At 49.1% G+C, this 20,050-nt stretch overlaps 12 protein-coding genes across 12 annotated transcripts; 5 read left to right on the forward strand and 7 right to left on the reverse strand.

Annotated features, from left to right (window-relative positions):
- Positions 1-147: 147 nt before the first annotated feature.
- Positions 148-957, reverse strand: ASPSYDRAFT_220697 (uncharacterized protein). The gene is made up of 2 exons (XM_040844110.1): positions 595-957; positions 148-544 (listed from the first exon to the last, which is right to left on the reverse strand). The coding sequence occupies exons 1-2, from the start codon at positions 816-818 to the stop codon at positions 310-312; spliced, it is 459 nt and encodes a 152-aa protein (XP_040707107.1). The 5' UTR covers positions 819-957; the 3' UTR covers positions 148-309.
- Positions 958-1,096: 139 nt separating this feature from the next.
- Positions 1,097-2,530, reverse strand: ASPSYDRAFT_83375 (DMT family transporter; the record flags this gene model as incomplete). The annotated part of the gene is made up of 3 exons (XM_040851216.1): positions 1,097-1,385; positions 1,461-2,113; positions 2,183-2,530. The coding sequence occupies 3 exons, from the start codon at positions 2,528-2,530 to the stop codon at positions 1,097-1,099; spliced, it is 1,290 nt and encodes a 429-aa protein (XP_040707108.1).
- Positions 2,531-3,014: 484 nt separating this feature from the next.
- On the reverse strand, positions 3,015-5,699 carry ASPSYDRAFT_126799 (UTP25 family protein). Its single transcript, XM_040840466.1, has 5 exons — positions 5,467-5,699; positions 5,047-5,408; positions 4,799-4,998; positions 4,169-4,746; positions 3,015-4,117 (listed from the first exon to the last, which is right to left on the reverse strand). Exons 1-5 carry the CDS (start codon positions 5,565-5,567, stop codon positions 3,199-3,201), a joined length of 2,160 nt encoding a protein of 719 aa, XP_040707109.1. The 5' UTR covers positions 5,568-5,699; the 3' UTR covers positions 3,015-3,198.
- Positions 5,700-5,863: 164 nt separating this feature from the next.
- On the forward strand, positions 5,864-7,014 carry ASPSYDRAFT_140101 (eukaryotic translation initiation factor 3 subunit F; the record flags this gene model as incomplete). Its single annotated transcript, XM_040841014.1, has 3 exons — positions 5,864-5,968; positions 6,032-6,744; positions 6,798-7,014. The coding sequence occupies 3 exons, from the start codon at positions 5,864-5,866 to the stop codon at positions 7,012-7,014; spliced, it is 1,035 nt and encodes a 344-aa protein (XP_040707110.1).
- Positions 7,015-7,645: 631 nt separating this feature from the next.
- ASPSYDRAFT_53018 (putative transcription initiation factor TFIID subunit 13) lies at positions 7,646-8,592 on the reverse strand (the record flags this gene model as incomplete). Its single annotated transcript, XM_040848596.1, has 2 exons — positions 7,646-8,097; positions 8,175-8,592. 2 exons carry the CDS (start codon positions 8,590-8,592, stop codon positions 7,646-7,648), a joined length of 870 nt encoding a protein of 289 aa, XP_040707111.1.
- Positions 8,593-8,775: 183 nt separating this feature from the next.
- Positions 8,776-9,223, forward strand: ASPSYDRAFT_53019 (protein kish; the record flags this gene model as incomplete). The annotated part of the gene is made up of 4 exons (XM_040848597.1): positions 8,776-8,778; positions 8,881-8,990; positions 9,046-9,127; positions 9,200-9,223. 4 exons carry the CDS (start codon positions 8,776-8,778, stop codon positions 9,221-9,223), a joined length of 219 nt encoding a protein of 72 aa, XP_040707112.1.
- A 323-nt stretch (positions 9,224-9,546) lies between these two features.
- On the reverse strand, positions 9,547-11,376 carry ASPSYDRAFT_53020 (pentatricopeptide repeat protein; the record flags this gene model as incomplete). The annotated part of the gene is made up of 1 exon (XM_040848598.1): positions 9,547-11,376. One exon carries the CDS (start codon positions 11,374-11,376, stop codon positions 9,547-9,549), a length of 1,830 nt encoding a protein of 609 aa, XP_040707113.1.
- An 829-nt stretch (positions 11,377-12,205) lies between these two features.
- Positions 12,206-12,778, forward strand: ASPSYDRAFT_120991 (CCDC12/cwf18 family protein; the record flags this gene model as incomplete). The annotated part of the gene is made up of 1 exon (XM_040840416.1): positions 12,206-12,778. A coding segment is annotated over one exon (573 nt), but the record flags the coding sequence as incomplete, so codon positions are not given.
- ASPSYDRAFT_37840 (uncharacterized protein) lies at positions 12,738-14,179 on the reverse strand. Its single transcript, XM_040845578.1, has 3 exons — positions 13,969-14,179; positions 13,777-13,915; positions 12,738-13,705 (listed from the first exon to the last, which is right to left on the reverse strand). Exons 1-3 carry the CDS (start codon positions 14,051-14,053, stop codon positions 13,036-13,038), a joined length of 894 nt encoding a protein of 297 aa, XP_040707115.1. The 5' UTR covers positions 14,054-14,179; the 3' UTR covers positions 12,738-13,035.
- Positions 14,180-14,901: 722 nt separating this feature from the next.
- On the forward strand, positions 14,902-17,460 carry ASPSYDRAFT_53023 (putative R3H domain protein; the record flags this gene model as incomplete). The annotated part of the gene is made up of 4 exons (XM_040848600.1): positions 14,902-14,952; positions 15,009-15,790; positions 15,855-15,995; positions 16,089-17,460. The coding sequence occupies 4 exons, from the start codon at positions 14,902-14,904 to the stop codon at positions 17,458-17,460; spliced, it is 2,346 nt and encodes a 781-aa protein (XP_040707116.1).
- Positions 17,461-17,892: 432 nt separating this feature from the next.
- Positions 17,893-19,085, reverse strand: ASPSYDRAFT_37843 (mitochondrial 54S ribosomal protein bL17m). Its single transcript, XM_040845579.1, has 2 exons — positions 18,540-19,085; positions 17,893-18,432 (listed from the first exon to the last, which is right to left on the reverse strand). Exons 1-2 carry the CDS (start codon positions 18,753-18,755, stop codon positions 18,031-18,033), a joined length of 618 nt encoding a protein of 205 aa, XP_040707117.1. The 5' UTR covers positions 18,756-19,085; the 3' UTR covers positions 17,893-18,030.
- A 150-nt stretch (positions 19,086-19,235) lies between these two features.
- Positions 19,236-19,765, forward strand: ASPSYDRAFT_74209 (MICOS complex subunit Mic12 family protein; the record flags this gene model as incomplete). Its single annotated transcript, XM_040850765.1, has 2 exons — positions 19,236-19,317; positions 19,412-19,765. Exons 1-2 carry the CDS (start codon positions 19,297-19,299, stop codon positions 19,763-19,765), a joined length of 375 nt encoding a protein of 124 aa, XP_040707118.1. The 5' UTR covers positions 19,236-19,296.
- Between the last annotated feature and the right edge of the window lie 285 nt (positions 19,766-20,050).

Below are 20,050 nucleotides of genomic sequence, written 5' to 3' on the forward strand. Positions count from 1 at the left end.
AAACTGAGTCTATGGATCTAAGTCTATAAGGTGGATCTCAAAATTGGAAGATCGTGACGATAAGAGAGAGGACGAGATGAGTATAAAGACCGATCTGCGAATATACACAACGCAGGAAACGTCAGTTGTTGAAAGGCAAGTGAATTGAGTCAGCTCCGCTCCCCTTAATAGTTATACGCCGTTCCGCCAACATACCACCCAAGGCCAGAGAAAAAGGCGCCAGCTCCACCCACCCAAGAATCCAGGTCCAACCCCAAGGCAGCGCTGAGTCTCAAAAAGTGAAAATGAGGCTTCAGGGACACTCTCCTCCTACACTAAGCCCCATTCGTCAATTGCCTTCAGCCACCTTGCCCTTTTGTGTCTTTCATCCGGGGAAGCTTTTTCATGATCCGCCTTTTTTATTGGCTCGCCGGCCAACTCCGGAGCCCATTGAGCGCTGTGATTCGGGAGTTTTCGGTATGGAGCGCAACATATGACGTTTAACTGCATGTGGCTGCGGGCAGTGGTGCCAATGATCGACCGGCCGATGGGGCATGGCTGGCTTCTAGTCTGCTTTAGGCCTAGTTTAAGCTGGAAGAAGGCACGGGCGCGGACGACTTAGCTCCGGCTAGAACTCCGGCTAGACCGTTACTGGCATAAAGCAGTGGAGCTAAGCTCTTGATGGACGCAAAGTGCAATTCATTTGATGCATGGATGTCGACCGTACCACTCGTTTCCTTGGTTGTCGGCCTGCTCTCGAGTACATGGTTCTTAATTCGGATTGGTTTTTGTACCTCATAGTGTTTGTGTATCATTGTCATATCCATCATGTCACTCATAAACAACAATCCAAGTCGAGGAAGGTATGTACGGAGTATATAGACGAGGACTGAACTTTTCCGGAGTACTGTCCTGCGAGCGAATACCTCAAATCTCGCCACCTGGCTTCCCTTGAGCTGCGCTATGTGCGTTAGCTCGCTGCACTCCACCCCTCTTCATAATTCACACAGCGTCCTGGGCTCCTGGCGCTCTTCGCGGCACTGATGCCTGGATAAGTTGGTGTAGCATTCGATGCTGATTGTTCAGATTCAAAGCCTGCGACCCACTTTACATTGTCTCAGCGGGAATCCACCCCCGCGTTCTCCTCGCCGTCAGCTACATCGGCTTGCGCCGGTGTAGATTCGCGCGCCAGGGCTACATAGAGTGCACTGCAGAGGATCAATGCGGATCCGATCCAACTGACTGCCGATAACGTACTGCCCCAGAAAGCATGGTCATAAAACAGGGCAAAGAGCATCTGTGTGTAAAGCATGGCCGTAGCCTTTGTTCCGGATGAAGAGCGGGCACCGGTGTCCGCCTCTGGTTTTGAGGCATGTTCTTCCTGGTTGGAATGCTGACTCGGCGCTCTGAATAATTGATGGCTCGAGGACTTTTTCCGGTCTCGCGGCGGGGGTGGCACATATGCTAACCCGGNAGTTAACAGAAATTGCAGCAGGAATCCACAGACACCGAGTGCAGTGAGCAGAGTCCATTCCAACAGTGTCCCTGGCAACTCTAATGATATAGAAGGGATAACTATGATTGCAATGACAGAAACCACTGTGGTGAACAAGGAGAAGTATGTAACTGAAACTAGTGGATGGCAGCGCTGTCCGATCATTCGGATCGATGTATATGCGGAGGACGCCCCGAGTACCCCGATCATTGCCATGATAATGGCCATCACGCGGTGCTCTTGGTCTGCATCCCCGGGGGTTTCTCTCTCTTCTTCAATAGAATTCGTTTCGTCCCCAGCATCAGACCGCAAAAATGCGAAGGGCCGTGCGATCAAGATGACACCTATCAACGAGACAAATCCAGCAAACTGTTGCTTGCGAGTGAAGATCTCGCCGGGGAGGAAGATCGAACAAGCGTAGCAGCTCAGAATCGGCGCGATGAAAGTCAGAACCGTCGCTTCAGAGAGAGGCAAATATTGGACAGAGTAATAGAGTCCGTACACGCCCCAGAAACCACCAGCTGCGCGGAAAATGAGGAGAGGGAGGACGGAGCGGTTTCCAAATGGTTGTGGTACTTTAGCATACCACATGTAGAGGTAGCTCGCTACGACGGTGATTGACATACGGGCAAATAGAATCTGTAAGTGTCAACCTCCTGAGAAACAGAACTGACGCCCGATGGTCTACGTTCCACAACAGTGACGTACCTGAAAGGGCTGAAAACCTTCTCCGTTCCTTCCCTTTAACTCTAGCACCTGAGTCATAACATTCATAGATGCTCCGAAGAACTGAGACAGCATCACGAGAATCATTCCCTTGCCCTGGAGCCAGAAATCCGTGGCGGTGCCCCAAATCTTCTCTTTCCATCGGGCCGAAGGTGCTGACGGAGGAGGTAAGTTCAAAAGTATAGGCGGTGGCGACCTCCGATCGTTAACTGCCTGCAGTAACGGAGTTCGTTCCCCATTTTCAAGATCGTGGGTATCATTTCCGAGCACAGCCGGCGATAGTGACCGGGGGTCGCCAAGGTTAGGCGAAGCAGATGTCGGCGTCAGCATCGGCATCAACACGATACTATTAGCATATGCATAAAACAAGGGAAATGGTATAAGAAAGATCAGACGGATGAGTAATCTAATGAGGAAACGGAGTTGCCTGCTTCTGCGAGCTTCTGCAGCGTGGCTTCGAGAAAGTAAGACGTACTCCGTATTATAGGTAGGTCAGTAATGTAGGTAAAAAACAGTGAGTCGTGGGTTCGGGGCTCCGTCAAAAGTTGAGGTCATATGAATAGAAGGAGCCCTCAGAAAACAAATAATCATAAATGGTAATAAAAGCCCTCCCCTTTGCGTATGAATAAAGTCGAGGCAAACGATGAAGAAAAGAAAACTGAGCGTGATTTTGGCTCAGCGGCTAAAAACAAAACTAAGACGAACTGGTGGACACTGAGGGGTTCGGCCTGATCTCCGGTTTGCGGAGGGTCCAAGAACAGGCCGAAAATCCAAGACTGGTAAATGTCATGAGGCTTCGTTTTTATGCTGGGTTGGGTTGTGCAGCTTGATACTTTCCTACATATACTGCGAAAGCGTCTTGCAAAATAAGAATACAATTAGTTATATATGCTCAGACGCGGCAAAGAGAAGACCATCCAATCAACCCACTAAGACTAACGATAGTTACGAACTTAGTAGTATGTTGTAGTTTACTTGCAGTACCGACATCGAATAATCTACATAAAAGTAAAGGTATCACCGCCCTTCTCCCGTAGCATATTCCCAACCCTCTTCGTCCCGACAATCCGCTCCAGCTTTAGTGCATCGTATTTGGAGAACAAGGCGCGCACCCCTCCCTCGGCGGCTTCCACAACGCTGGTTGGATCTAGTCCCAGAAATCCCACGATCTCCCCCCAGAAGACAGGGTTGTCGGGTACACCGTACATGATGATCCGCTTAACACCGCGGAGTTGGTAGCGGCGAAAGTGATGCATTCTCTCGGTATATAGAAGCACGGACTGTCGCCCATTCATGAAGTGAGAACGTGTGCGGCTGATTTCTCGAGGTTCGGTGTATTCGGATATCGCGCCGAAGGAGACGTTGGTAGTTTGCTGTGATGTGGCGAAATAGTTGCGAAGACGAACAAAATCTAGATACGATGGGATGAAGATGAGCGTGCCGCCAGCACTTGCCTTGCTGCGGCTAGTGGTAATGTTGCGGACGAGAGAAGATAAGATGGTGGTTGTAAATTGTTTGAACCGAGCATCCGGGTCCTTGGCTGGAGAGAGACAGTCGAAGCGGGAGAAGGTTTGTTTAACCGGTACAGGGAGTGGGAGTTCAGAGATTGCTCCGTTATAAACAGGATTGAATTTAACCCTCCCAGAGAAATTCTGCATCTGTGCCGAGAAGACAGAGTTGATTTCGGGGGTGATAAAGGATGAGAGCATGATAAGTTGCCGGACATGTCGTGCATTATTATCCAAGTACCAGGTTCGAACGCGGCTGAAATCACAACCGTGCGCTTCTTTTGGCTGGAGGTTAAGATGCTTTAGGATATAGCTGACGTGGTCCCAGTTTTGCATGAGGAGTGCGTCGGCATGGTCCACGATAACTACTTCAATCGATGATAGAAAATCGTAGTCTCTTTTTTTGACACTACCAAAGTTAATATTATGAGCGTATTCGTTAGTTGCATTGAGTGCTTACTCTGTCTGATCCATGATTGTTCGCAATCCTAGTGGACTGGCGAGAATCAAATCCGATGTATAGAATTGTGTAAAGAACTTGAGTGTTTTTCGTGTGAATTTGAGGCCTAGTCGGAACATATCGTCATCATTTCCACCGAATAGCTCGCGGAAATCCTCTGGCTTATTCTCCCAAGATGGATCATTAGCAGCCGAAAATGTGTCGGTGAATCGTTTCTTGTTCTCTTGTTGCTCAGGTTGGAAAAATCGGGTTATTGCTTCAACTACCCGAACGCAAGCCTGTTTCGTGGGTAAGAGGTAGAGTACTTTCGGTCTGGTGAAACCCTGATCCCGAATTTCGAGGTCGGCATCTTGCTCTTTCGCCACACGAGTGTTGTTCTTAAGCACACGATCCCTAGTTTTGAGTATATGATTAGTAGCATGTACCGCCAACAGGTCTCGCATGTTGGCAGATTCTGATGTTGTTCGAGCGCCATATAAAACATCTTGGTAGTCGAAAATGTAAGGGGAGACCTGCTGCGCATTCCCACTAAGATATGAAATGTGCTCAGCAACAGAAGACTTGAGCTTCCTCTTGATCTGTAATCCGGTTAGCGCCAACGGGTGACAGCTGGATAAAGCACTGACTGACCTTCACACTCGACAGGCTCTTCGTCGCTCCGGACAAAGGCACTTCATTTTGGCCACAGTCAGGGACTGCACGCCAAATTTTCAACCCACCAGGGAGCTCCTTTTTCACATTCCCCCACTTATTCTCAGATGCAGCCTTTATTTTCTGAGACAGTTCGCTCTCATTAGGACTTTGGAAGTGCGACTCGAACGGGTCATTTTCTGTATTGAGTAAGAAACTGGCGATAAAAATTGGACGACTGAGCTCACCATTTTCATCGTCATCGCTGTCCTCTTGTATATCAAGGTCCTGTTCCTCCAGCCCACCTTCCTCGTCCGGCTCTTGTTGCTGTAGGTCATCGTCGAGCGATTGCACGTCTCCTTCCTCGCCCGTCGCTACAACGTCACTCTGAGCTTCACCGAGTTCCTCCTTGTTTTGGTGGCTTATTTTCCTCTTCTTGCGCGCCGGTACATTATTGTCTGTCTTTGCTTGAAGCAGCTGGAGTAATTCATTATACGGTTGCCCCGATTGTTGATTGTCTTCATCGCTATCCGAGGATTCATCATCGGCGGGCATGTCTTCCTGAATTTCATCCTCAATTTGGTCCTCTTCACCTGATGAGCTTTCGGACCTAGATGGAACTGTCAGATAACGTGCAAAAGTAAACTATTGTTGATTTCTCAACCCACTCTACTTCATCAATGCGGGATGCCTTGAAGCCAGGGCCGCCCTTTCGTTTCATGGAAACCCCTTTACGCCCTTTCGGACCTCTGCCCCGAGGAGGGGCCATATTCTGTAGAAATATTTTCAAAAATGCTGTGCGCGAATCCAAGTGTGCATGTCCAGCAGAAGAAAGGCGGCCACTTTTTTTGCTGGATTTTCGGGGTTACTTATCTTATCTTAGCGCGAAATTCGGGCTGCGCACACACAATTTGAGCCTCGCAGAAGAACCTCCGCCGCCGAAGTCCAGCGGGCCGGAAGATTTGGGTCAAAGAGAAAACTCCACTCCCAGCACGGCGAAAGCAGAGGACAACAGTTTCAAGAAGGGCTTTATCTTTCCAATCTGCTCCCTTTTGTCCCGCAACCATGGCTGAATCAGATTCTTTCCTGCACCTTGCCCGTCCTCTGGGCCCTGTCCTGGCGGGGTCTGCACCGACAACTGCACCCTTGAACGTTGTTATTCAACCTCAGGTATGACTTCGCTGTGTGAAATCATGGAAACCCAGGAACTTAGATGCTGACTTACTATTGTAGGCTCTTTTCTCGATCCTTGACCACTCCCTCCGTCGCAATGCTGACCAGGAACGTGTGATCGGAACACTTCTCGGAACCCGGTCTGAGGATGGCACTGAGGTGGAAATTCGCAGCACATTCGCTGTTGGACACACGGAGACGACAGACCAGGTCGAGGTGGACATGGAATATCAGAAGCAAATGCTTGCTTTGCATCTCAAGGCAAACCCAAGGGAAGTTCTCGTTGGTTGGTACGCCACCGCATCCGAGTTGAACACTTTCTCTGCCTTGATTCAAAATTTCTACAGCGGTCAGGGCGATGGCACATGGCCACACCCCGCCGTCCACTTGACTGTTTCTACCGAAGCTGGAAAAGACATTGAAACCCGTGCCTACATTTCTGCCCCCGTCGGTGTGACAGCTGAGAGGGCCGCCGATAGCGCCGCCTTTATTCCAGTTCCCCACGAGATCCGGTACGGCGAGGCGGAAAAGAGTGGTTTGGAGACTGTCGCTGCGGCTAGGGATGCTGAAGAACGATCGACCTCGCTCTTCACCGATATTGAGGCCCTAGAGCGCGCAGTCGAGGAGGTTCTCGGCATGATTGACCGCGTTTCTCGATATGTCGAGTCAGTCATGGACGAAGAGGCTCCTGCTTCTACGGCATTGGGCCAGTTCCTGCTCAATGCTCTCGCCTTGGCTCCCAAGGTTGAACCGGCCGATATTGAGCGTGACTTGTACGTTGTTTTACCCCGTTGTCCCTGGACTAACACCGCTAACTATTTTCTAGTAACAATCACATTCAGGACGTCCTGGTGGTTTCGTACTTGGCCAACACAATTCGCACACAGATGGAGCTTTCTAACAGACTAGCGACTGCTCAGCTCACCCTGGGCGGTGAATCGGGTAACGCAGAGCAAGGTGGCCAGCGCAACCAGCGAGGCAAAGGTGGTCGCGGGGGACAGCAGCGCACTCAAGAACGGAGTGCTGAGGAGGCTCGCGCATAGGACGATTAGAATTCACTATGAAGATACCTTTTCAATTTCTCTTTTAGCTGTTTCCGGAAATTTTCCCCCTCTCAACCTTCACCTTATTTCGTTTACATTATGTGCCTAGGGGTTCTCGAAAAGTCTGCCATCCCGATCCTATTCCTTTTAACTCCTACATATATTTTGGATTATGTTCTCGCGCTACGACTTTGATTGGGAGCAAGAGAACCAACTTTAAGAAAGACGAAAGGTGGGAAAAGAACCGGGGAAACAACATGATAGAATTGAAGGACCTAAAATGACAGCGGCGTATGGGAGTCAGTCTAACCTTACACGAAGCTATGGGCTACGGAAAAAATGAAAGGAGTGATGTACATGAGTGACTGGATCACGACTACTTTCGTACGCAGGTAGTAAGCAATGATTTTTCATGCTACATTAGTGGCAGGCCTAAGATTTGATATACGTATTGGGAAACCCATGATGCTATTACGATGCCTGACCTGAATTGAATTGTAGCTTCCGATATAACACTCAACGCCTCCAATGCAGATAATACTTAATAGGTCGTAATGTAAGTGGATATCAAACTCCAGCCGCCAACGCCACAAATCCGACGTAAATGGAAGAAACAAAGATTAGCTTTTAGCTAATTAGGCTTTTTCTTCTTCGTCGTTGTCGTATCTTCTGTCGCATCTGAATCCCGTCTGGCACCCCTCTTCCCTTTGCCCTTCAATTTTTTCCCGTCTGCAACATTCTCTCCGATATCCTCAAGTCCTTTCTTCCCAGCATCCTTCAGATTCCCAACCTGGTCATCATTTTGATCGAATTGCTTCCGAGCCTCTTTCAGCTCGCGCTCCATGCGTAGAAGTTCCTGTACACGACCTAGTTTGTTCGCATCCCGACGCAGCGCGAACCGAAAATCATCAACTTTGATCTTTTGTCGACGCGAGTAGTTTGCGTGTTGTGCGGCACCGTGGCACATTTCTAGCACGAAGTCGGTGACGATTTCGTCGAGCACACGAACTGTTTCCGGGAGTGGCTCCGAAGGGAACGATGGATGGGGAGCCGGATCACCATATGCAAGGAGTAGAAGGCGTACTGAAACCGCACTTTTGTCAGTATGGGGATTCCATGACAAGTTTCTTTGAGTGCGAGATAAAGACTAGAGAACTAACATTCGGATGGGAAATTCATCTGCCCCTTGTGCCTGGCGGCACGGGCTCTAGGCTCGGCCATCTTCCCTTTTTCTTTGGCGGATTTTACCGGGTCGGGTGTGTCCTCTGTCCCCAAATGGTCGCTAGTAACACTGGGTTTAAATGCGGGTTGATATGCTCGGGTGCGAATTAGCGCAGTGTCTTGAGGGTTGAACGGCCAAGCTGGAGCGAGTTCACTTGGCACATTGCCAGGATCAAGGGAGCGAGTAGGACCTGCAGAGTTCCTGGTTTGCTTCCGCGACTGAACAGCACCAGAACACGGCGAGGGGCCCTTTGCGATTGGGGTTAATGTAGATGCCGGCGTTGGGTCTTTAGAAGTATCGGCGAACTGAACGGCGCGCCCCCGGCGGTGAGCATACCGGTAGTTGATGACAGGCATGGCGGCAGAACGCTTGTCCTGCTGCGGGACAACCTGTTCTTGAGCTATCTCGCCGCCAGAAGCTCGTCGACGTTTCCCTCGCTGTGACTTGTCCTTTTGATCCTACTATCTTGAACTTGGCATCTCTTGGAACGTCTTTGTATTGACCTGGGGGCTTCAGAAATTCCCTCCCGTGCCGCCAAGATGGTAAGTGATAAACAATGAGATCACGAATGCTGGATGGCTAGGAAGTCGGCTATGAAAAAGTGAGAAAAGGTCTTTGGCGACCTTTGCTAATGGATTACGCAGTCGGCATTATTCAACTTCCAGTCGCTTCTCCTCGTTTTCTTACTTATAATCTGTACGAGCGCGTACGCTCATTCTATCATGCCGGGGATCATGGACCGAAATCAGAATGGGTAAGATCACCCCCTGCAAGACTATTCAGAATGGCCATTAACTGAGGGACAACAGTTTTTTCGGCATATTCTGGAAATGTGCGCGGATAGGAGAACGACTGAGTCCGTATGTCAGTATATGTTGCGTTCTGATGGCTGTGAGTCTTCAATGCGAACTCCCCTGGTTTGAAGGAACAACCCACAATGATGCTAATAAAGTGGCATGGCAGGCGTCCATCTTCATCAACGGCTGAATGGTATGAATGATACGTGTTTAATGACTCGAGAAAATGGACCCTTTCAAGCAAGGCGGCGTTTTCAGTCGAGATGGCGTTTGGTTAATGAGGGCGTTGTATGACAAAATTAATTCGAATATATATCATTATTGTACAGAGATGGTAATTTACAAAAACAACTATACACACGCGTATCTGTTCTATATCCCAATGCTCCGTTGACTCCTATTACATTCGAGGTGTTGAGAACCGATTGTCCACGCTAAAGAGGAAAGCCACAACATAATCCATGATCCGATGTAGACAGGGATGAAAAAGAAAAGAGGAATGTGACAGGCATATCATGTTTTCGCTTTCATACTGTCTCTCAATCTTCGCAGACCTTGGTCAAGCAACGAGACGCTATCTGGCTCTTTCGCAGTTGTCTGGTTGGATGGCTCAACTCCAGAACCTGGATCGGGACCCTGGTCTAATTCCTCGACGGCAGCCCAAAGTCGTTCTGGATCCCGCAGAAAGCGCAGGGAATTGTGTGTATATTTATCCGGTGTAAAGCCTTCGAGTTCCATCTGCTTTATTGCTTGCGCGAGTGCGGAAACGTTTTGGGAGTTGGCATGGTTGTTGATGATCATATTCCAAGTATCGATGAGACATGGTACTCCATGCTTGCCCATCATTGCCTTCACTTTGTCAGCAGCATGAGGTTGCCTGTTGAACACAAAACAACTCATTAGGATATTCCAAGTTTGGGAACTTGGCGGTGCATGCTGAACCCCGATCCGCGAAATTTTCTTGGTGACAGGAGCGTCTTTGGGAACGGAACTTAGCATGTCTTCAACTAGACGCACTGCAGGTCGCAGCCCTCGAGGGTCATTTCGGAATGCCACCAAAAACTCGTTATACGTGTGATCGGTCGCTGCGAGCGGAGCGATCGTTCCATGGCCCTCTAACACGAGCTGCCGAAAGCGCGCGTAAACATGTTCCACATTCACAATGCTCTTCACACACCGAAGATATGTTGAAATGACAATATATAAAGCAACAACGGACGGTGGGGAATCGCCGCTCCCGCTCGGGGGAGTATAGTGATAAGGAACGACAGAGAGCTGTTTTAGTGGAGTGATGTCATGCAATCGATTATACATGGCCAGCATGGAGTAGAAGAAGGCGTTGGGATCATCACCGAAATCGTTGTCTTTGACCATAGAAAGGAAATGCGCATGGAGCACCTTGCTCATGATCCAGGGGTTACGGTGCAGTTCTTCCTTGACTTGGATCTCTTGCAGCAAAGCTTCGAGACGTTGGCTATCGCCCGCGCCAACAGCATTTGTGAGTAAGGTTAGATAGGTATAGGAGTCGGGTTTCAGCCCTTGAGCTTTCATGTAATTTAATATGTCCTGCCCGAGCCGAGAGTCGCCAGTTTTATACGCATTCGAGAGAACGACGTTCATCAAATCGCGAGTGGGTTGAACTCCCAGCTCAAGGAGCTTCGGAAGTATGCGAAAATTGCGCTCGCTTCCATCGCCTACAACGGAGTCAAGCGTGAGTAGCTTGCAACAATGGCGAATAATCGCTTCTGAATCCATGGAAAATCCCGGATTTCCCAAACTTTGAACCATTCGAATAGCTTCAATAGCACTGTCGACATCACCGAGTTCCGTAAATCGCTTCATAAAACATAGAAGTGATTCGGGCGCCAAAACCATCCTTTTCTCGCGCGCGATGGACCAAGCGTAGTATACGGCATCGCGTTCCGAGTTTTCAACATAAATTCGAACCGCCTTTTGGGGTAAGGGATGGATGGGCCAGTTGTCCGGGTGCAAGCAAATTGTGATAAGTGACTGATCCACAACATTAGGGTAAAGCTTTAATAAGAATCGAATGCAGTCAGTGACAAATATAAGCCTCGGCTTGTCGGTATCTTGACAAGTGATCCGTAAGAAGTCTGGCGCAAGCTCAGGCGAGCGATATAACAACCACAGCGATAAGCGCTGCCAGTGAGAGGGTTTCTCATCTCTCAATAGCGACATCCATTGGTTGCGGAAAGCGTTGTCCGGGTCTGCCTTTAATTTTTCGAATAGAGAATTATCCTCTTCAGTAAATTCTAATGAGATTCGCGAGCTCTTCTGTAGTAACCTTGCTGCGAATATCTTGTCCCGGGAAGCCCTCCACATATGAATCTTTCTGGGATCGATGTTCAACGGTTTCGATCCGGTTTCGATAACCTCATCCACTGTCTTCCTACTCGAATTTTTGGCGCCTTTCTGCACGGGTCTATCTCGAGAATAACCAGTCTTTGGAATCTGGCTATGCACCACATCGAGGTCCGGATATAGCGGGGAACGAGCCGTGAGTTTCCCAGTTTCTCTATGTACGTCTGAATCCAATATTTCCCTGCTGGTTTCCCTGTTGGTGTCCGCAATCGAGCCGGCAACAAAGTCATTTGAAGAAACAGAGCTCTGGCCTGCCGAAATCCCTAAACCATCGTAAACTTCATCGGCAGTCACAGTATTCGATTTCGGAACATTTTCACTAAGTCTTCTTGTTCCTATAAACCTCCGCCGCTGATAGTCGATCGCGCGGAGCCTCGGTGCCGCAAAACAAGAGGGTGACCCGGGGCGGAGGCGAACGAGCGGCAGGCGATGTGGACAAAATGACATTCAGAATCGCTTAGTCGGATACATTGACCGCCAGTCTGTGACTTGGATTGGCAGGGTTTCTGGTGAAGGCAACGGCGACGGCGAAGGCGTACAGAACAGAACGTTGGTATGTATCATGGCATCCAGAGGGCATTCCCCGAGGCCATGAAATTTTGCCGGAAACTCTGCCCGGTGGGTCCGGCGGTGGCTAGTCCATGAACATCGAGCAGCCCGCATCTCCAGACCACAAGCAAGTTCCACAAAAGTCAGACTTTCTACGAATTCATAATCACATTACACCGTCGGGCCAAATCCCGCATCCGGAGTCAACAATAAAGTCGTCCCCCGCCGCCTACGTACCGATATGTCCTCCAACCATGCGTCTCTCGATGCTGCCGCAACGGATCGAAAAGCTCGTCTGGCGAAACTTGCAGCGCTTAAGCGGAAGCAGCCAGAGTCCGAGACGGAGGTAGAAACCGCCGAACCTGAGGATGACACCCGAAATGAACTTTCCGACGTTACGAAAAAGTATCTGTCCGGTCGGAACTACGACGCGGAAACTCGTGGAGTGAAACTGGGGTTTGACCAAACACCGACGGACGGGCAAATCACTCTTGAATCGCAGGCAGAGGAAATCGCAAAGGAAATCGCCGAGCAAGCGAAGAAGGATGAAGATGCGGACCAGCCAATTGACCTTTTCAAGCTGCAACCCAAGAAGCCCAACTGGGATTTAAAGCGAGATCTGGACGAGAAAATGAAGGTCTTGAATGTGAGGACGCAGAATGCAATCGCAAAGCTTGTGAAACAACGAATAGAGGATGCTCAGCGTACGGCCAAAGCGAAGGGCACAGGTGCCAATGGGAACAGCCAAGGAGAGGAAGTTGGTATCGAGGGGGATATGCTTGTGGAAGGCATCCATGTCCGTGAGCAGGAGGAAAGGGGGGACGAGGATGAACTGGCGTGATTTTGATACCCAGATGATTGTGTGTGAGACTCCGGTTTTGACCACGCCCTCTTGCATATTGTTTATAGGCGCTCACTGTTGGGGTTTAGGCATTGAAACGGCGTTGAGGGTGTTGATTACAATGACATAAAACTCGATCTTGAATACACATATTAATATCAAAAAAGACTAGTATCTATACATTTTTCCTCCCGGACCCCGTGATTTGCGCCAAACACCTTTGTGCTAAATTAGCGGCCCATATTCATGGCTTGAGTCAAAGCAATTCGCTTGCTATAAGGACTGAGACTTCGCTCGCGTCGAGGTGGCGGAGCGCGATTCCTTTCATCTAGTCCTCGTTCGTGGTGGGATGCGTTCGGTTGGTTCATCGGAGATGAGCGTTTTGCATAACCTTGGTCGAGGTCAGTCTCCCCATTCATAGACCGTCTCCTTCTTGTACCTCGGCCTTTATCCATGTCAAGGCTGCGACTTCTCTCTCTGCGACTTCCGTCATGCGAAATGCCGCGAGCCCGACCTCGTTCCCTTGGACTCGATTCGCGACGCCTTCGCCGAATGTTCCTTCCTGGTGAACGTGTGTGCGACCTCTCTCTGGATGAATTCGACGAAACCGAGTAACCAGAAGATGAATTGCTATGCCGCCTCTTTCTTGACCACGACTGGGGCTCTCGTGATTTCGATCCCGTTTCTCCCCCTCTCTCGTCGTACCGTTCACGTCGGGGTGACCGTGAGTGTGACCGATTTGTAGAGATCGTAGACACGGAGCTCGCAGAATGTGATGACATTGACCGAGTCCGTTTTGAAGCCTGACTACGGTTGTCTAGAGGATCTAATCCATCAAGGTCTCTTTTACGGCCGCGCTCCTGCTCGCGGTGCGCTAGTAGAGCGTCTGCGGTTCCCTCCCTGGATTTTCTGTGAGAAAGCATTCTACTTGCGGTAACTCCCGCATGATCGAGAGTTTATGACGGACTTACGTGCGTTTGGTGGCATCTTCTGGGACATCCGTCGTAAGCTGCGGGCGTAGTTTCGGGTTTTGTAGTTGCTGAGTGCGGGACGGACGAGCCATATAGGGTCGCTCTTGAGCGGTGGCTTTGCATTCATAACTATAGTGACGTAAATAGTAGGTCAGCAGATCTGATGGAAAGAGCTTGGAGCTAAACACATATCTCGTTTCAAGCATTTCTGGCAAAGGGTAGAAGCAGTCGCCTTTGTAGGACCCCTCATGCCGGGGGCATTTCGATAACGATTCATATGCGCAAAGTATGAGGCTGTGAATGTATATGAAATGAGTGGGAAAGGCCGAGCTCAATTAGCAGGCGAGATATTAGAGAATACAACGAGCATAGATTCTTTGCTTCTTCGCGGCTGTCCAGGTAGATACGCTGTGGAGGGTCAAAGCTAAACGCGCGGCTAACACAATTCCGCGGCCCACGAAAGTCTGACAAGCGAAAGTCCGCGCCCGATCCTCCATCTGGCTTCCCTTTGTCTGTTCCTCGACCTCGCTCTTCCTGCCAGCCGAGACGACACAGAAAGCAGCTCCACCCGCAGCTATTATATCTGAATTACCGAGCTGTCGATTTGCTTTATTGGAAGTAGAGTTGTCGTGACTAACGACACTCGGTTTCCTGGAGACTTTTCTGCCTGAACGGGGACCTAGACCTAGCTCCCCTCTTGAACTAGGAATACTGACAAAAAGTCATGACAAGTTCTCTCTGACAGCCGTGTGAGTTTACTTTTTTCATGCGCGCTTTACTTAGTTGCGCTGCGCCGCATTGGCAACTCTTTTTTCACTCCAACAAATACAAGCATGATTCGTGGTTGTCTGACCTCTTACAGCTTTCCTTATGGCGAACTACGTTGTCTCAAGATATGTCGTCTTTTCTTTTTGGCTTGTGTGAAGTGGGATCTCTTAGTGACTTTTTCTCCATTCGAGTTTCGGTTTCGCTGTGAAATCCCGCAAGACGTTGACTCGCTTGTACGATTTTACCGCATCGGCTTTCGCCCTATACAATTCCATCTGTACCTGTTCGACAATCACGCTTCGAGAATAATTGTGAAAGGACCCCTTCGAAACATTTAACACAGGTGTTTCTGTGATTATGGCGTCGCAACCGTCTCCAAGAGACGGACATCGTCTGTCGTTTGCAAAGGTATGCCCAATGCATCTTTATTTGAACCGTGTAGCAGATTTCTCACACAGTACCAGATTGCTGCTTTGCCTCCACCATTGAAATCGGAAACATCGCATACCTCAGATGAGAAAGACGATTCTCCATCTCATGATGAACCGTCATTTTCCGAATCACAAAACTCCACTGGTGTTTTACCCAATCACGAGAGCCCAGATTTCGTCGCTTCCAGGGCTGGCGCCGTCGATCGAGATATTGACGAATTGTCGAAAGCCGTCCATGCTGCCAATATCTCGGAAAAGAAGAACCAGGGGAATACCGGGTTCTCTATAGAGGGTCAAGGGAATGGGTCTTTGAGGCGGGAAGATTCATTCGAAGATGATCGTACTCACCTGTCAAACTCCTCAACTAAGCCAACAAGTTTTGATTCAAAAAGTATGGCATCGGTCACGACTTTCGCAATGGACGAGAAAGATTCCCTGCGCCCCGATGACAGCGCCAGCGTGCAGGCCATAGATGAAGAAGAGTCACTTTCTGGTCATGCATCCGGTGCACCAAATTCATTAACTGGATCAGAATCTGGGGCTCGTTTCCGAGACGTCCAACGGCAAAGATTGCCTTCCCACAATACAATCTCTATCTTCAACGATGGTTCCCAACGAGCGAACGGCTCGATTGCAACGGACTCCATGGCTAACAACATTGTTGTTTCCAATCCCAATGCTTTCCCTGGTCAACCCATACACGGGTTCCCATCTGAACCCGACGAGAAGTTGCTTGAAGCTATGAAGTCTCCTAAGGACCGTCTTCTGATTCTTCAACTGGAAGAAAAGGTCAGGAGCTTTATTCAGAACTCCAAGTAAGTTAATAATCAGAACTACATCACAAGGCAAGTCGGTTACTCCGTCTAACATTTTAATAAGGGAACAATCTTTGGAATTGCCCCCTTCTAACGCCTTCGGCCGGCTCCTTGCACATAAGTTAGGTGATTACTATCACCTTACCCACTTTGTAGACAATAATGTCACATCGGTCCGACTCCATCGGACTCCTTTCTGTCGACTGTGAGTGCATATCTCCATTTCATTCAACGATTACTGTTTCTTGGCATTTGTTTCTTGCAATGATGAGTTGAATGTGTTGCTAATGAACTCAAGACCTACCCCGCTATCCCTTATACATGCTACAAGCAACGAGACTCCACCGCCTACAATGCCTGCCATGAAGATCATGCGACGTACGGATGGGGAGCGTCCTTCCACGGAAGGTAGTATAGCAGCAAGCTCCTCCGCTGCCTCGAAAACCACGTCAGAAGCGGGCGATAGTGGTAACGATGCAGAGCGCGGGGGCTCCTCTGCTAAAGATAGATTGACTCTCACTAGGGAGGAACGTGAAGCAAAATACCAAGAAGCCAGGGAGCGGATATTCCGTGATTTCTCAGAGTCAAAGACCCCAGAAACGAGCGGGGAATCTAATGCGAACGTGTCCAGATCAAGCTCTACTAGCGGACGCAAAAAGGCACATAGGCAAAAAACGCCTCACGATGACAGCTTCGAAGCACGATCTCAGTTCAATGCGTATTATCCTGGAATGCACTATAGCAACGGATCTGTGCCCTACGGCATGGGCATGCAGGATCCTTCCTTTCCCAGCCAGCCTTACATGGTAGGACCCGGTGTAGTCCCATCCAATATGGGATATATGCCCAGCCAAAATAGTGTCATGCATCCGGGGCAGGTGAACATGAACACTGCGCCGCAATGTCCAATTTCGGTATCTCCGCAAATGAGTGCAACGGGACCGTGGCAAAACGGACCAACTTCACAACAAATGCCCTACACCGGGTATTTAATCAATCAGTCACCTGCAATGGCTCCGGCCAAACCCGCTGCTGCAATAGGTAACTATCCTGTTTCTAATAATGCGCAGTTCCAGGCCACTCCTGCAGCATGGTCGTCTCCCCCATACCAAGCGGCGTATCCACAACCTACCCATAGGAATCAAGCTCCAATTCCCTGGTCAAACTATCAAACACAACCGCTCAGTGCAACTCCTTATCCATACACGCAATACCCAGGTCAGCCGTTGAATACTGGGTTGCCAACACACGCGGCTTCTCATCCCTTGCAGGGTAACTTCAACAGATCTCCGTTTAATCCTCAAACTCGTTCCTTCGTTCCTGGTGGTGCTACCGGCTTGGGTCGACCTCCAAATACCAATTTCCCACCGAACATTGGCCCATATTCAACCATGCAGGCAAATTTCCAGCCCCAGTGGAATCAGGAACAAGTTGGCGGAAACTTGTCTCGCGGAACGATACCAGGAGGTAGAGATTCGATCGCAAAGTTTGGGACTCCTGCACATCTTCCTCCAAAACCGCCACCATCCGAAGTCCCATCCGATTTTGAGTTGAAGCACCGTAATGCCAACGCGGCGAGCAACTCGTACCCGAACAACACGGTGCCACCATCCCAGAACGGCCCGTTGGTTGTTTCGGGAGGTACTGGCGTGCCACGGCCGAATCAATAGCCGCCGCCTGGCTAATTGCTGCCGTTTATGCGACCTATAACAATGCCTAGGTGTGCTATAGCGGTTGGTGATAGCTATTTGTTCTTCACTCGTTGTGGTAAATAGATAAACTTTCGGCGGACAATTTGTAAAGGACGTCAGATTGGACGATAAACAAAATGAACAATGACTTGACGGTGCGAAGGTGAATATAAAAATACGTGCCGGGAGCCGCATCCGTAATGCTTAGAGCCACCCATTGTTAGTCGAGTAGCTTGCGGAGCGAAAGGGACTCGAGGGTTGTAGATATACAAAAAGGAAAAAAACAACTTATTGCAATGTTCCCCGATTCTCCCTTTTCTCCAGCAGCAGAACATGATGAAGTCTGCTGCATTCTTAACTCAGTAGCTTAAGAGACAAACACGAATTAAACTTCAGACCTGGAAAAGGGAGGTGAACGCTTAAAGCAACCAGTTATTTGTACAGGGGAGTGGTCGTAATGAACAGGAAGAAATTGTACGTAGAATATAGAATACATATGATGCTAACTAAGATACAGGATAACTAGTCAATACCCACTAGGTTCTCTCTCTATTTCTTCTCGACTCCATCCTCAACCTCCACCTCGGCCTTGTCCTCAATTCCCTTCGTCGCCTTTGCTTTTCCACGCTCGTTACCCCCATCAAGCTTTACCCGAGAGATCGCTCTTTCTAATGCCTCAACTCCATCCTTGCGAAACCGCGTCACCTTCCGCACATTCATAAGCGTGAGCTCATTCAGCGTTTCCAGTCCCTGATTACGTCGTCTCGCGACAGCCTTCGCCGTAATCGCAAACCGCATGTCTTTCGGTCCATCCACAAGTTCCAAAATCGCACTGGGAGCCTGGTCATCCTTCTTCGGCTCGACCCGTAGGACTCTGGTGTACCCACCGGGACGGTCGGCGTAGCGCTCTCGGAGTGGCCCGAATAATTTGGGGAGAATTTCGTGGGGGGTCTATTTTTTAATCCGGTCAATTGTGGTGTTCTTTTCTCAACATAGGCACAAAAGTGCTGGCTTTCCAATGCCAAGAACTTTGCTTTTCATATGAAGGGAAAGCATACGTAAAATGTAGAAAGGGCAGTTCTTCGGCTTGTTTCGGTATTCTTCTTGCCCAGGGTGATCAGCTTCTCAGCTAGTCTTTGGGCCTCTTTTGCCTTGGCCCATGTTGTCGTGATTGATTCGTGTTTGAAGAGAGAGGTGACTAAGTTTCGGAGAAGAGCCTGTCTGTGAGAGGATTTCCGACTCAGGTGTCGGTATTTGGTTGCACCTCCGGCCATGATGGAGGTTTAGGTTGTCGCCTGGAGAATAAATCAGACTTTCGACTCGATTTAGGCCTGCGTCCACGGAAAGGAAACGGGATGAAAGGTCAACCCGGTAAACAGGAGTTGTGCCGATGAGAGTAAAAAACGGAGACGCGGAGGAGTAGAGGGCGAGAGGATTTGAAGCGCAGTGTTGTCGTCCGTTCCAAGATTATTCCTGGCCGCAGTGAACCAAGAAGTTTGGAAGGAATTCAATTTCTGCTCCACAGCCAATCGGAATGCAGCGAGCATCAAAGCTGGCGGTCCGCAGAACTTCCTCCCAGCAGCCCCAACATCCAATCTTTATTGAGGAATCAGTGTACTGTCTTTGTGGTATATTCGCCGTGTCTTTAATTACAGCGCTACTCGACGTGTCTTTACCTGACAGCAAAGTGCCAAGAAGTACCGTCCTTCCCTTGCGCTGAGCGAGCCACCTTCTGAAGCCTGAGGTCGATTTCTTATTGATCTTATAACAAATCCCATACACTACCAATTACGAAGCTCATAAATCGCTTTGACTATGGGTTTCTTCACCGGATTTGTATGTCGCACGTCTTTTTAATAATGAGGAGGCTTCCTTTTGGAGAAAACAATCCAATGCCTGTTCGCTAACAAATATGATGGGAGGCGAAAAGTTCAGCGGCTTTGCCCTCACAACATCAGTCCTGTACATTACGATCCGAGTCCATCATTCTACACGTCTCGAGCAAAAATCCGCTATCCGCGACCAAACGAAAATGATTGATTGGTTAGCTTCTTCCAGAGGCGCATATGACCGCCGTTTACTTCCAAAGGATGATGAGGATATCGCGTCTAGAGAAAGGGCGTTGGCAGCTTCGAAGCCACCAATGAAGGATCAGCTGAAGCATCAATGGAATGAAGAGGTCCGGATGTTGGCGAGGAAGGCATATGAGAGCGGGTGGGAGGACGTGCGGGATGCGGCTGCGGAGGGCTGGAGAGGTGTGAGGAGCTTTGTTAAGAGAGAATGATTATGGTTCTTTTCTTATCGCACGGATTCTCCGTGTGATTGTTGGAAACATATGTGGTGGACTTTGTGGTGAGTATGAAATTTAGATTCTGATACCCCTGGTTTGTATGATTAGCGTCGGTCTTTCTTTTTTTTTTAAAAAAAAAAGAGACATATCCATTTGTCTTGTATATGTTTAATAGAATACAGCTGTGGTCATCGGTGGCCTATGAGTGATATAATATCTGTTTGACGCATGCTTGAAATAACCACTCAAACAAGGACGTTGTTATGTTATGCTTGGTTT

Source organism: Aspergillus sydowii (genome assembly GCF_001890705.1).
Source record: "Aspergillus sydowii CBS 593.65 unplaced genomic scaffold ASPSYscaffold_1, whole genome shotgun sequence".
NCBI classification, from domain to species: Eukaryota; Fungi; Ascomycota; class Eurotiomycetes; order Eurotiales; family Aspergillaceae; genus Aspergillus; species Aspergillus sydowii.